The sequence below is a fragment of the Periophthalmus magnuspinnatus genome, chromosome 19 (genome assembly GCF_009829125.3).
Source record: "Periophthalmus magnuspinnatus isolate fPerMag1 chromosome 19, fPerMag1.2.pri, whole genome shotgun sequence".
Classification (NCBI taxonomy): Eukaryota; Metazoa; Chordata; class Actinopteri; order Gobiiformes; family Gobiidae; genus Periophthalmus; species Periophthalmus magnuspinnatus.
In genome coordinates this window covers 8157521-8172369 of record NC_047144.1, presented here as the reverse complement: position 1 = coordinate 8172369, position 14849 = coordinate 8157521, and the positions used below count along the sequence as shown (strand labels likewise).

Below are 14849 nucleotides of genomic sequence, written 5' to 3'. Positions count from 1 at the left end.
TTTATTAAAACTGTTTCACACAGTGCTGTGATAGTGGAGTCTGGCGCCCTCTGGCGCCCTCTACTTGCCACAGTGGTGCCGCACTTGTTTGTCATTGATGTGCAGCTCTGTGGTTGTGTGGCCCATAAACCTATTGCTTTAGTCCTTATACAGAATATTTATATGAAAAGTAACACTAGTGAGAGTGCTAACAGTTCCAGGTAACACATTTACGTTGATAATATTTGTATCCCACAGCACGCTCTTTGTCGTGTCTATTTGTCCGAGGTTCTGTGAACGCCCCACAGAAAAAAAGGCTCGTGGTTTCGCTCTGCGGCTCTGTCCCCGCCACAGCGCGTAGTAAACTCACTCAGTCATCGAAAAGTTTGCAGCGTGCGCCTTGAACTTGTCACTGTACGGAGTTTTGTGGATGCTAACTCTTTAATAGGACTTAAATTGGTGAGTATGTGGCACATGTACCATGTAATGTTTCAGTGGAGTTAGTTTTTCTGGTGTTTGGAGCAGAGCGCGTGCAGTTGACCAGTGACAGGTCGCACAGTGCACTCAGTGGTGTTTTTAATCACAGTTAATGGCATCCACCTGCTTGCTGTTAGTTTGCCTGCTCATTTTGACAAAATTTGGTTTTCAGTTTAGCAAAATGGAAAACCACTGTGAAGCGGACTGAATTTTGTACAATTCATTTGCTACTTAACGCGCAGGGATATCTAATTGCACACATCTTGTCACATAGCCTACCTAAATATAGCTTTAATAATGGGTTTCAAGTTTGCACACAGGCACACATTTGCACAAACTATTAGAAACATGTCAGGGATGAGATGTGAAACTGGTTGGACTTGGCCAGTCATTTCTGCAGCCTTTCCACCAGCAATACTTAACCAATGGGTATAACCAACTGCAGCCACTTTTGTTGTCTGAATGATTGTGGGATGTGTTGTGTTAGATTGGTACCTGCAACATAAGTGTGTAAAACATAATGATGTAGTTGTTTGGTGGCAGGCTGAGACATGGAGTGGATGTCCGGAGGGTAAAGAGGAAGAAAGGCATCCTCCTGTCATAGCTTAGGGCAGTAGGTTTCCAGGTGAGTGTTTGTGAACACTTCTGACCTGTTAAACGACTTACATTAGGGAATTCCCAACGTGAGTATTACAGTATTTTTGTGACTTTTATTACACATTGAAACTGAAATGGTGATCACGCAGTAGATGATGGAAATGTTTAAACACAAAGTTGGTTTATAGATTTTATTTGGGGTGATTTTTATCTGGCTATCTGTTTTGTTCTATGTATCTCCCCTCTGCCTTTATTATTACTGAATAAGACTTAACCTATTATGCCATCGGCTCTAACAAGGCGGGTCAAAATGTGCATTGAATCTTTTGAAGAACCCCCTAAAATGTGTAACTTTTTTCTAATAATATCACTTTTGAGTTGTATTTGCACTTTTACCTCTGCAGTCTCTAGCCACCTCAGCCATTGCAAAGTTATTTCTTTATCTTTCCAAATGTATCTTGCCACTTAATGGATGCTTAAATTTGATTATTTTTTGTAAATTTTACCAGACTTTTGGAATCTAGTTGGACTGAGATGCTGTTAACTGCCTACAATACCTCATAAAGGGGCCCCAACAGTCAAAAACACATTTATTTGTTACGCTCAGTGCACCCCATTCATGACTCATCTTTATTGAGTCATCTCTATACTCCATGCCAGTTGCATTATTGTCTGGTTTTGGCTGTGCAAAACGTTGTCGTCCCTCTCCCTGTAGTAGTTCAGATGTAAACATATCTGCTCCGGTTCACACATAGAGTGTCTGTCTCTCTCCATCTCTTCTCTCACTCGTTCTTTCTCTTTCTCACTTTCCATTGGCGTGTATGTCTTTGCCAGGCCTTTAATCAAAGCCATATGTTCCCCAGGTCCATGAAAAGTCTGTTCTGTTCACTGTGTGCGCTTGTCCCACTGCAGCCAGCCTGGAGACACAAGACACACGGAGACTCTACTTCAGTATTACACTAGTACATTGTTTTTAAATGTAGTAATTACTTAATCAAAACTAAATCACTAGATGGCTGTTTTCTGGGCGTGTACCATGACCTCACCCCCACAGGTGATCAATGTGTCCTGATAAAGCAGAGAATCATGAGGCCCAAACTTTGTAGATTTCTAACAAGTTTGGCTTCATTCTGTGGTTGTGACTAATACTTTGCTCATCTGGGGATCCACCTAAAGCAGACATATGAACATTTATCCAAAACGGCTGCCTGCTGCGAGTTGTTCTGGGTTCTTGTTGGCGCAGGATCTTGAGCTGATTTGAGTTTAGTGAAATTTAGCAGCCGCATGGAAAACTGTTTTGCATTGATTAAACCACACAGTAAACCCATGTAAAAACACACTGTAACAATTAAATAACTATTGCACAATTTAGTTCAAATTGAGAAGTCAGTTTTGACCAAGATCAAAGTAGGTGCACTTTGTAACTTTCCTGGTGTGGGATCTATCAATTACTTGTCTCCTTTGTCTAGGATATTCCACATTATGGCATTAAATGCATCTACTTTTAGTTTATTCAATTACAGGTGTTTTATTCTCCAAAAGCACTTTGATGAATGTGAAATCTTAATGTAAGAAGGGTCACCCCTCCACAGATTTAACATGTAATTTGGCCTGTTTGAGTTGTGTGCTTGTCCCCATAGAGATATATAAGTTTAATGCTATTCTATGGAACATTCCAAGCAATTTTACACTCACATTATGCTGTCCTCTGATCTATGTTATAAAGTTGTTTTCACCATAACGCATTTAGAGTTGTGTTTTGTTTCATTCACATGTTTAACACAAAAAACCTGCATATTTAGGCTGAGTTCTTCTCTCAAACAGAAAACTCTCTGTTTCATGTTGTGAAGTCATGTGGTCCAAGAAGTCCTCCACTGTGTTTTTAAACTCCATACGCCATCACCTTGCATGATTTCAGAACTGGATTTGACAATCTACTGAACTAAAGGTAAAAGGTACCTGTTAACTTAAACTACCACTTGGTGGAACAGAGCATTTTGAGCTTTGTAGATGTAGACAGACTAATAAGAAAGTGTTACTCAAACACGGTGAATGAAACAAAAACATGACTTCAGGTATGTTTTTGATGAGGGAATAGCATTATAACATGGCTTATAGCTCACAAGAGCCAGTTTAATGTAAAATAGGACATTTCAACTCTAAAATGATTGAAATTCAGACTACACATTCTATTAGATGAAAAGGGGGAATGTTCAGTTCTTTATTCATCCTCTTCTTCTTTGACTCTTTTTGCTCTTTTGTGTTGACATTAGTCAGCTCCTTTTCTTTAGTGGCCATTAGGAATGTGCTTCTGTTGTGTCATATGATGTGTCTTTTCTTCTCACACCAAACAAAGGAGAGGGGTCCCTAGGGTGAAGCCTATTGGCGAGATTCAGATGGAAATGCACAGTACGATTCAAGTTTAATCTTTTTACTTTGTGCTGCAGTGGTAGCTGGAAGTTGGAACGAGGGCTGGGCCATATGGAAAAAATGTTCCTTATTGATTGTATTGATAGATGATGATTTCAGTTCTGTTCCATTTTGTGGTTATTCAAAACTTAAATGGCTTTCATTTTATTTAAAGGATATTTAACATGAAAAAAGTCACATTTTTTCCTCCAATGTATGAACTCTGCTCCAAACCACATGCTCTATGGACAGTGAACTTGCTGCAGACCTGACGATTAAAAAAACACAGGATTCTCATTGACAATTTGAAACAGTTGTGATTTAATGAAACCATTAGTCGGGTAGTTGGAACATCCCCCATCTTCATCTGCAGAACAGCTCTAAAAGATTTTAAAACCTGGAATAAAATCTGATGCAAATGAGTTGAGTTTGATCACTGCTTTTGTTCTCCACCTCAAAAGTAGTGGCTGAAGTTTTGTTCTGAAAGAGAGGCTGGACATAATCACACTGCAGGCCCTGAGTCATCACACAGGGTTGTGAAATAATCCCTCGTGAATAAGGGCAGAAGGCCTCTCAAACACCAGTACAAAAAGAACCTCCCTGATAATACAGCATTGAGAATTTTTTGTAGTAGTAGTAGTAGTAGTAGTAGTGAATTTCAGTTTGGCACCTTTGATCCTTGTATTGCTAAAATACTGTATAAAAATCATTGAAACAAATAAACAAATTTAAATCTACCAGAAATTCCTGGTTTATTACCAATATCTTGTCATTGTCATCTGTCACAGCCTGAATCAGCATTTACCACCCTTCTATGTGAGTAATATGTAACACCTACACTTCTACTATTTAAACTACACCACTACTACTATAAAACTTTACACGTTAGAAAGTACAAAAAAGAGCGCTTTATTGGTGCTTTATTGAGAACTTTTATTTTTCGTATTGAGTAAAATTGAAGGAGAGGAGATTGGGGGTTTCTTGGTCAGTGCACTTGTTCCCTTGTGTCACTGTGACCTGGTTTCCGGTCCTGTTTGTTTAATTCTTTGTGTGTATGTCTTTGTGTGTAGATCTGTTCTGTGTGTGTGTGTGTCGTCTGGGTTATTGGCCTTGGGCTGAGATTGAGTCTGGAAGGACCGCTTCCCGGATGGACTAGGCCACAGTTCAGTTGATAACAAAAGCTGTTTGAACTCACTGGCTGGTGCTAGTGGCGCAGAAGGAACAAATACAATCAGTCTGCTAATTGGGGAAAAAAAACATAATTATGTCCTGTAATGAGCAGTGTAGTATTGTGCAAATGTTACAATGGTAAATTGTGTTAGATAAAACTACTTGTTGAACCAGATACTCTTCTAGTCCTGGTTGGCTGTTGTGTGTCGTGTGACCTAGTGGTGGAGGATTTTCTAAATGTACAATATTTAGAAAATAAATAGCACAATTAGTGATGCACCGATCCAGCTTTTCAGTTCCGATATTGATTTTGATACTGTCATAACCCGACTCCAAGCCACGACGAAAATACGCAAAACCACATATTCAATGAAATAGTGTTTATTTGCCAACTTAATTAACTTTAAAGCAGTTTTAATGAGGTAAGGTATAGCTATATATTGCTGTACAGTATACACTAGCTATAGCTCTGTCAATACCCAGTACCAACCGATATCAATGCAGAGAATGGAAATGGCATTTCTCTTTACACAAAAATAAAATAAGACAAAACTGATCCAAATGTGTCATTCAGCCATTATTTACTACAAAATTTTGTATAAATATAAGTTTAAACATGAGACTTTCTGGGCTGACTATGACCAATAAATAACATCAATTTGTATGTCCAGCCAGGAGATTGACTGACCCGATATTTGGAGGCCGATATCAAATTCTTCAGTATCTGTGCCGATATCTCATACTAGTATCAGATCGGAGCATCCCTAGATACAATCCCACACATTAGGGGTATCTACAAGAAGTTACTTACTTGACCATCTGCAGCTCAGATGTTATTAATCTACAAAAAATAGAATAACGTGGGCAAAGATAAGGTACACATATCAAATATTCCCAAAATATATTGTTCCATTTGTCATTTACTATTTTGTATTGCGATAACAATATTATGTTGATATTTTAATATGCTTTTTGGCACAATAAGTTTAGATAAAAATCTACATGCCTTTTAATAACTAGTCAAACTGTATCAAAATAAGTCTTGGGACTAAACCAAGACCAACACGACTTCAATGTTGAACTCAAGGAAAATCATGAATAAAATCAACTTTTTTGTCCATTTTACTTTCAAAAACTTAAAATATTTGTAAAATGGAGCACTTTCTGCAATACATTCATTTTCTTGTGATATCGATTGCGGAGTCCTCCATTATTGCATTATAAATATTTATATATATATATTGTGTAGCCCTAGTCAATAGTCATTACTGTGACAGGCCCAATGTACATTTAACTCAACTTTTGATGAGAGAAACTCCTCAGACAGCAGCAGTCTATAAAAAGATGTCAGCATGAATGTCAAATATAAAGACGTCAAGTCCAGTTACTAAATTAAGAGATTTATAAATGATCCTAATGACTTTTCCACATGTCGACTATGGACATAGTGTAGTATAATTTAAAGGTACAGTTGCAGCTTTAAATCGGCCTGTGTATTTGTTTTGGGTAGCATGATTCACAAAGAACACTTTAAAAAAATGTTGTCATCTCTGTGATTTGACCGACTTCTGTTGGCAAAACCCTGTTGTGTGTTGTAGAGTAGTGATTTGCTTGTAGCACTGGTGGTAATCTCAGGTCTTACCACGCCCAAAACCTGTGGACTGGGTACATCATAAACGTAGCAAAACAGGTGAAAGACTGTTCACCTGTTTCTCTGAGCATAACTCATGATACCAGTGAGGCTACATGGTTATGATGGATTCATAAATTCAGTAAATGAATGGGTTCATGCCAAAGTTATGAATGTGTTTACATTCTGTTTTACCTCAATAAATCAAGTTAAACCTGTTCAACTGTCAAACCTTATGATTCTGGAAGCACATTTTGTCTTCAACAAACAATACAAAGTGCAATCAATGCCATTTGGACTGTACAATATCTCACAAAAATAAAGATTTTGTAATATTGGCTAACACAATAATCCATATCGCAAGACAAAACTGTTGCAATAACAAGTTAAAGTTACAAAGGTTTACCTGTTTTGTTTGTGTGTGTCTTGTTTGGCAGATTTTTGTCATAATCTTGATTTTTTTTTTTCTAAAGTTACATAATTTAATCTTGGTTAGTTAGTCTGTGGTTGTACACAGTTTTACTCGTTAAATTTTCAGATTTGTTTAAACTGAAATGACCTTGTTGTGTTGTTGTGTTAGTGTGTCTAAAATTACACTAAAGTATCACAATGCTGTTATTGTTTATTATCATTTAATCAGAATGAACCTAACCAGGACTCACTGTTTCCAGGTCTTTGACTCTACAGACCTGCTCCCTGAAGCCTGTCATTTCCTTGTATTACTATGACTGTAACGCTCTTCATGGTTCATGCAGCTCAGATCTCTCATTTGACCACATGCACTGGTTGGGCGTGTTGTGTGTCTCTGGTATGTTTTGACAGTACGCTGAACCTGGACAGAGATTAGCGCTGTTAGCAAAGCATTGTTGGCAGCTTTTAAATGCTCCCTCTGTGCTCGTTCTGAACTTGGCTCCCATGCAGCTGGACTGGACAATATTTCATCTTGCATTTTATTGAGATTTTTGAGTAATCAAACTTTTACAATATTTTTTATTAATGTTGACAACCACAGCGGTCACACCAGCACACAATGGGTAAACATGCCAACCACTGCGGTCTGTATGTGACAAATGAATTTCACACAAGACCCATAATCAGTCCGCGAGATCCTTACCTCCTTCCAGCCTCAGTATACTTATGTAAGAAGAATAACAGAAACACAAAATGTATCTTTATAACATTATCATAGCAACTTCGAGCTATGAAATGACAACAACCTCAAACTCTTAATAAATCATTTTGGCATGTTTGTTATCTGAGAAGAAACTAAAAAGGAAGTCAATTTGTTTTTAACTGAGGCTGCCATGTTGACCCAGTAGTTTATCAAAATCGGTATAAGCTTTTTTTTTGATAAGTTTCTGTCCATTTTTCCTTTTACTTGTTGATCTGTGAATTGGCGAAATACACTAACGCGTTGCTTAGCTGCTCTTTAGCGCTGACGTAATGCTTTTCCCTTGTCACTTTCCACTCTTCCTGCCTCAAATCTCTTGTTTCTGTTATTTCAGTTGAGTCAGTCACAATGACCCGGCTCTGTCCAGTAATTTGAGTGAATAGTTGATGATAAGATTTGGATTAAGAAGATTTCTCAGTTCAACTGTTTGACATTTAAAAGTGCACTATGTCACTTTTCTGGTGGAGAGTTCACTGCCTGATTGTCTCCATGGAGATATTATTGGTTTGCCTCAAATGTTTCACAGTATGACATTAAACTTATTACTCTTTATTTACACCAAAACCTGTAACTTGGCTTGGTTGCATCACCTTGTTTGTCTCAGTGGAGATTGGAGATGCTTACATACTTCCAGACAAAGTAATAACAACTCTATGAAGACAACAGGTGGCAGACCCTCCACAAAAAAGTTACATAGTGCATTAATAAGCAAAAAATGTTGTGTCTAAGACTATAAATAAATGCGTGTTTTTATTATTTTTTTCTTTGCAGTGCCATCATGAAGACTTGAGAAGCCAGACTCAACGGTATCAAGGAAATTCCCCAGATCGGCGGGTCACCACAGTTTGGTATTTGTACAGCTGCACTAAGCCTCTGTTTCTGCTCAACAAATCCACATGGAGAAATGCAGTGCCTAAAGACGTAACTACCCGCCTATGCTCATAATGGTGAACTGATTTATTTAACCTGGGATGGCCTCAGAAAAGACCCAGACGCGGATAGGTGCTGTGGCCGTAGCTCGGCGCGCCTCATCTTCCACAAAAAATGGCGGCTTCCAGGAGTTTCACCAATTACCCGATCCATGCCGGTCCAGACAGCACTGCGGCCCGGCCTTGCTCTGGTACAGGAAGTTGTCGATGGACAGTGGAAGAGACAACTTTGCAGATGAGAATGAGCTATACGCTGGAGATTTAAGCTGCTCTCCAGGCTCCCGGGATAAACCAAATCCTGACGGAGTTATTGGGATCAGAGTTTCTCCGATAGTATCTGTGAGAGTTTCAGCAGGATGTGCAACTCTGCTGGACTCTTCAGTAGAGGACAGGGCGGGTGTCTGCACAAGTCCAATGTCCAACCCATGTCCCATTCCTCACCCAAAGCAGAGACACCTCCGCCGCAGCAGCCTCCCTGTGTCTGTGCTCAGCATCAACAAGGTAACCCACATCCAAAATACATGTGAAACTTTATATAAGTCTATCAACGCATTTTAATGGTAAATGAGTTTGGCCTTTTTGCTACTAATTTATTTAATTGACATCATAGAATGGACAATTTGGGCTACAGCGGCTTAATGATTTGCATATGAGCCCAAAAACATGAAGGTTGCTGGATCAATCCCAGCTTATAAGTACATGCTGTTTTGTGCCCTTGAACAAGACGCCTTTTTATTTGTGTGAGTAGCTGAATAATGACAATGAGGGTCTGTGAAAGTACTTTAAGATGTGTGCATTATTATTGCTATTGTAAGGATAGTATGTAAACAGTGTTGCTTTTTTTTCTTGCATTTTGGACCATTTGCACTTACAACCAGGCTCTTGATTTAAAATGTCCTTCCTCAGTTCTTTTCTTAACTTCACGATCAGGTCGTTTGGGTTTGGACTTTGGTCACGATGTACCTCCGTGCTTTGTTCCAGGCCTCCCCACACATGAGCTGGTCCAGCCCCTGCAGTGAGCCTGGCTCCCGAGGTTCCTCTCCCGGTGGGTCTCCTGATGTCTCCCGCCACTGTCTCCCCCCGGGACACCTCAAGCGGCAGCGTGTTATAACGGGCTACTCCAGTTTAGAGCGCCTCAACAGACGTCCTCGGGATAACAAGTGTGTAGTAGACAAACTGTTCCTGCCCCCGTCTGCAGGTCGGGGGCAGATGTCCAGCAGCAGCAGTGAGACCAGCACTGAGGAGGCAGACGAAGAAGACTTTGAGAGGAACCGCAAGGAGCGCTCCACTGTCCTTGTCCGCCGCTTTTACAAAAACAATACGAAGGTAAAAAGCACAAGACATATGCTATTTTTATCTAATTGTTTGGTTTCACGTGATATCAACATTTTAATTATACAAGTTTAGTTTAATATTGAGCTGAAGGGCAGAATTCTATTGTTAAATTTGCTGTTTAAATGTCACATTTGTTGCTTGTAAACATATCTCTGTAATCACTGAGCCTGTCTTCATACTGGTACAATGTTCAATGTCCTCTCTGTTAGTTTGAATAAACAAAACTTTTGCAATAGTTTCAGAAAGTGGTACCATTGCGCAATCGAATAGACATTATTGTTGTCAGTTAAAAGGATCACAAACAAAGATCAATTCCTAACAAATAATGGTGAGGTTCTACATTTGGGGATCATATGTTTGGCAGTTTATTTCAAAAACTGGTAATCTCCCAAATTAAGCCTTTGCCCTTCATCTGAAATAGTTCATCAAATTATAGACATGAAAGCTTTCTGTTAGTGGTTGTATCCCACAGTGTTTTTTTTTTATCAGGTCAAGAAAAGGGTGTGTACTGGAACCAGAGCTCTCGTCAGGACGCTGCCTTCAGGACAGATCTCAGAGGAGAACTGGCAGAAGGTCATGTGTCATCAGAGCTGGAGACCAACCAAAGACCAAGTGTGGAGTCTGCTGACCCGCACCGGACCAGAGGAACTCCGGGTGCGCAGGGACGTGCTCAGATTAGTCCTCAACCTCCAACAGGTACGACTATGTTTGGTTTTGAAAATGTGTCATACATAAATATTTTGGGGAAAAACATCTCTTAATTCCAGCATGCAAGTAGAACTAATTTTAAACCACTCAGAAATGTTTTATTTAAACTAATTCCTTTTCAATTTTTCTCTCTGCTATTGCTCTCTTCCCAGTGATTTGATAACGCTGGGTGAATGATAAGGCCCTGTTTTATGAGTCTGTTAGATTTACTCGTCCTCTCAGTGAGTCCTACTGCAGATTTATGACTTGATTGAATGTTTTGCCTTTTTATGCAGCAAGTTATTTCAGCAGTATATGCCAGCGGACCCGCACACATCCCGACACACACAGGCTCTTTGTTCACTGGAAAATGATTTATTCTGTCGGTGCTGCTGCCTGTATTACTGACTGAGGCTGAGGCCAGTGTGTGAGAGAGAGAGAGAAAGAGAGGCGGAAAGAGGGATGGAGGGAGGAAGAGAGGGGGAGAGAGAAAAAGGGAGAGCACTGTTGGCACAAGCAGTAGAAATGTGGAACGTGTGGAGAGAGAGAAGTGGGGGCATTACTTTTACTACGCACTTTCCATAAAAATGCCTGAATATTGAGCAGCAGCTGTAACTCAGCCTGCAAACTGAAGTTGGAGGCACACTCTGGTTTTTCCAATACATTTAAACCTAATTATCTGTTAAACTACCATGTCTGTTTGGAATGCTATTTTGTTAATACCAATAAATTATAATTAATCTGTGAAGATGCATTTTCACTATGCTGTCAGTCTGTCACATGTTCAGCTTTCGTGCACTGGGAACAGCAGACACACTGACGTGTAATGGTGCTGAGTGGATTCTGACTTTGCCAAAGTGTTTTTATGAGTCCTTTGTGGTTGTAGAAAATCTCTCTGGGAGAGGTCCAGCTCTGCTTTAATAATGAGCCCATTGAAAACGCCAGAGCTGCCAGAGGTTCCTCATCCAAGCACCAGCACAGACTTCACCTCAAAAACTCCGAACACAACTTTGAACAGGGAGCGAGAGATTACTCAACCCTTCAAACGAGTGCTGTAACATCCTGCAATAGGACTAGCTCTGTAGCTTTGTACAGCAGCAGAAAAGACACAACTTAGCCTTTGACCTGCGCTGCACAAATTAAATCTAGTGTTTCTCAGCCCACAGGTAGACTGTGTGTTGAACCCTGAAAGTGCGCTGTAAGCCATACTTCTGTAATCACACTGAGGAGTTTTCTGGAGGTATCTTGTAGCCCTCTGTGTTTATTGCTACAAGTAATGAAGCGAGCCAAAGAACACAAGCGTATGTGAGGGAGGCACTGGAGCAGAGAGCAGTCTGTGAGAGAGACAGAGCCGGAAAGAATCAACTTTAACAATGGAAAAGATGAAAATCAGTTTAGACTGCTCTCCTTTAGTCAATACCACAAAGCATTAAACATGTAGGGAGTTTAACAGTGTCCCTCTGGGCTGGGAGGGCTACACCTGGCAATAGAATCAGGTCATTTCTGAACCATATGCCTTTTACTGCCTTTGTGGAGGTGTCCAATTAGGGTCCCTGGGCCACCAAGTGTTTGTAGTAGCGACTGGTGCGGAGGGACAAACCACACGAGCGAGTATAAACATGTGGGCTGGGTCTTTGAACAAAACAATGCGACAAGTAGACATGTCATGATAATTACTTCATCGGCTTACCATTCAACAAATGACGAACACAAAACGAAAAATACCCAATATATATTTTTAGCACTATCAGTGACTGTTTTGTGGTATATTAACATTTAAATTATATAGGGTTGCTTGTTTTAAATAACATATGAACATTCATTTCATATTGCATTTTTATTTATTCACTGCAGCTCACTTTTTATTGGCATACATTATTTTGGAAAAGAGTTTATTGGGAATTTTATGCAGGGGGTTAAAATATCAGAGGCAAAGTGGTCTTCAGTAGGCTATTTATCGAGATAGACCTAGCAACAATGGTAGCAATGTGTAAAATTCTGACAGTATTAGAGCACATTCACTTTTTGGTATGGTCTGTGTCCACACGTAATAAGAGTAGAGCAGCGCCTCAAGTCAAACATAATGTAGAAATTCTTGTTAAATGTGCATATTGTTTGCACACTGGGTGCTCTCTGAAACCTCAGCTTGTTAAACTTATTTGTTTAAAGATGGAGATATTTGCTGCTCTGTAATTACTTCAACAAAGAGCCTTGTCTTTGCCTCATGCTGTTTCTCTTTAAACACAGACGCACAGAAAGACACCAGCAAATATCCTGTATATAAGCAGATGGTTTAACTTAACACTGGAAGAGTTATTATTGTTTGCCTAGTAAAATTAAATAACTCAAATACAGGCTTTATTGCGTTCATCATGTTTTATGTCTGTGTTATGTAGCTATGACAAATATCCCTCAGTTATTATACTATGGTCTGCTGATACAGAGAGGTGTGTAGGGCCATATTCACTCCTCTTTAGGTGTATTTGTTGGACTAGACTAAAGTTCATGCACTTTAAACACATTTTGAATAAAGTTGCTGCTTGATTTTCGGATAAGAATTGCCCAAAATGTAATATCCTCTATAGCTTCAATTGGCTGTAATGGGCTGCAATAATTGAACAGAATAATCATGACAAGTCAGCTACTAAAATAAGTGTCATTTTATTTTGATAGACAACCTTTTATTTGGGTTAAAATGTATTCAAAAATCCTACTGTACAATAGAAATAACTGTTTGAATAATAAAAAAAAATAGCTGACAAGTGGACTATAGGTTATGTAGACTGCTTGAAGCGTCTTTCAAGGGTAACCACATATGTCCATGCCATGGTTATGTGCTCCATGATGGTACAATGTCAACAAACCAGTTTATGTGTCGACTCAGGTGTCAAACTGTGAATATCTGTGGAAGAGCCAATAGAGAAAGGTGGCGCTGTGCCTCCCCATGCAGCCCTAAGGTTTAACCCGTGTCTGTCTCAGGGTAATTGTTTTTTAGTGCGAGCCGTGGCACTACAAAAGAATGTGCTCTTGTCCACCCTTTGTCCACAGCTGGCAGCCCGGCTTAGCACAGATTAACCTGAGTGAGACCAGCGCTTGTTAAGTCACTTGCACTGCGCTGAAAGAGCTCGGGCGATAAATATTTGGCATGCCTCTAGTATGAATACCTCAGTCTCATTGAGTTCTTTATATTGGAAACAAGCAGATTCCCTCCAGGCCTGTCACAATAATCACTATATTAATATCAATAACAGATGAATTTGATATGAATAATTTGTACCTTTGTGTACACTAGAGTACTTTTTCTTATTTATGTCCTCCGGTATGTCAGCTGCAGAAGATGGAAAATTAAGTGATCCTATTGCTTCTCTCCACGGAAATGTAATGCTTTTCCTGGAATGTTCCACATTATTGCATTGCATTTTTTTTTATCTCCATAAGGACACAGGTGATGCCACCAGGCCAAGTTATATGACAGATCTGGAGAGGCAAGTCTTCTCGAAGTAAGAATATATATATATATATATATATATATATATATATATATATATATATATATATATTTTCCAGCAATGCAAACACAGTAACTGAATAAATGCAAGGTGGATACGTTGAATGCGATACTAAAATATATTTATATATTTTATTTATATTTATTTAATATTTATAAAGAGAGTTTGTATCACTGTGCTACTTATTTATTGCTGCTTGTGTTTTAATTAATGTGGCTAAATGAATTATCCTGGTTTTGGATTATTCTCACCATCGGAAAGTTGTCCTCAATGCTACTCTTAATTGTAATTTCTATTTCCAATACAATTACACTTAAACCTTTCTTATCATAACAGGCCTATACACCTTTCTTTGTTTCTTCCACATGCCACTAGCTGATGTTTTGTTTTGGTTCACTTTTATCTCCTTTTTGTGAGGTGACAGAGAGGCGTCAAAAGTTTCTGTTGACATGCCTTCACCTACACTGAGCAGTTTTTTGTCTGTTAGCTTTAGCCTCTCGCGTCCTTGTAACAGTGTGGGAAAAGAATGTTCTTCATGGAAATGTCTCCCAAAAGACGCTGAACTTTATGTCAGTGACAGAGGGGACATCGAGAGGGGTATGAAAACTTGAGCCAGAAATAAAACTCCCGGACAAGAAACAAAAACTTAAAAACAACATTTATAATTACATGTTACTCAGATATTGCTCATAGCTACTTGACTTTAGCTTTTTACATTCCTGAATTCTTACAGGCAAGGCAAGGCAAGTTTATTTGTATAGCACAATTCGTACACAAGGTAATTCAAAGTGCTTTACAGAATAACATGTCATCATCAGCTGTGCAATACTGCGGATAAAGAACTCAAATATTACAACTAACAATGTCTTGACAAGTCTGAAACACAATTGTTAAAATAGCCCGTCCCTCCCTTTCCCACTGACTTAACTAAAAATACATGTCTATTTTGGGAAAAT

General features: G+C 39.2%; 1 protein-coding gene across 9 annotated transcripts in view; it reads left to right on the top strand.

Annotated features, from left to right (window-relative positions):
- The first annotated feature begins 296 nt into the window (after positions 1-296).
- Positions 297-14849, top strand: part of plce1 (phospholipase C, epsilon 1) — a 56150-nt gene continuing 41597 nt past the window's right edge. For 8 of the 9 annotated variants that reach the window (XM_055229458.1, XM_055229456.1, XM_055229459.1 and 5 more), the window contains exons 1-4: positions 303-438; positions 8205-8863; positions 9344-9688; positions 10187-10393. In XM_055229458.1, the coding sequence (XP_055085433.1) occupies positions 8405-8863; positions 9344-9688; positions 10187-10393 (1011 nt within the window). In that variant the 5' untranslated portion in view covers positions 303-438; positions 8205-8404. Of the gene's footprint in view, positions 439-8204; positions 8864-9343; positions 9689-10186; positions 10394-14849 lie in introns of all 9 variants that reach the window. The other variant, XM_055229460.1, reaches the window with a different exon arrangement.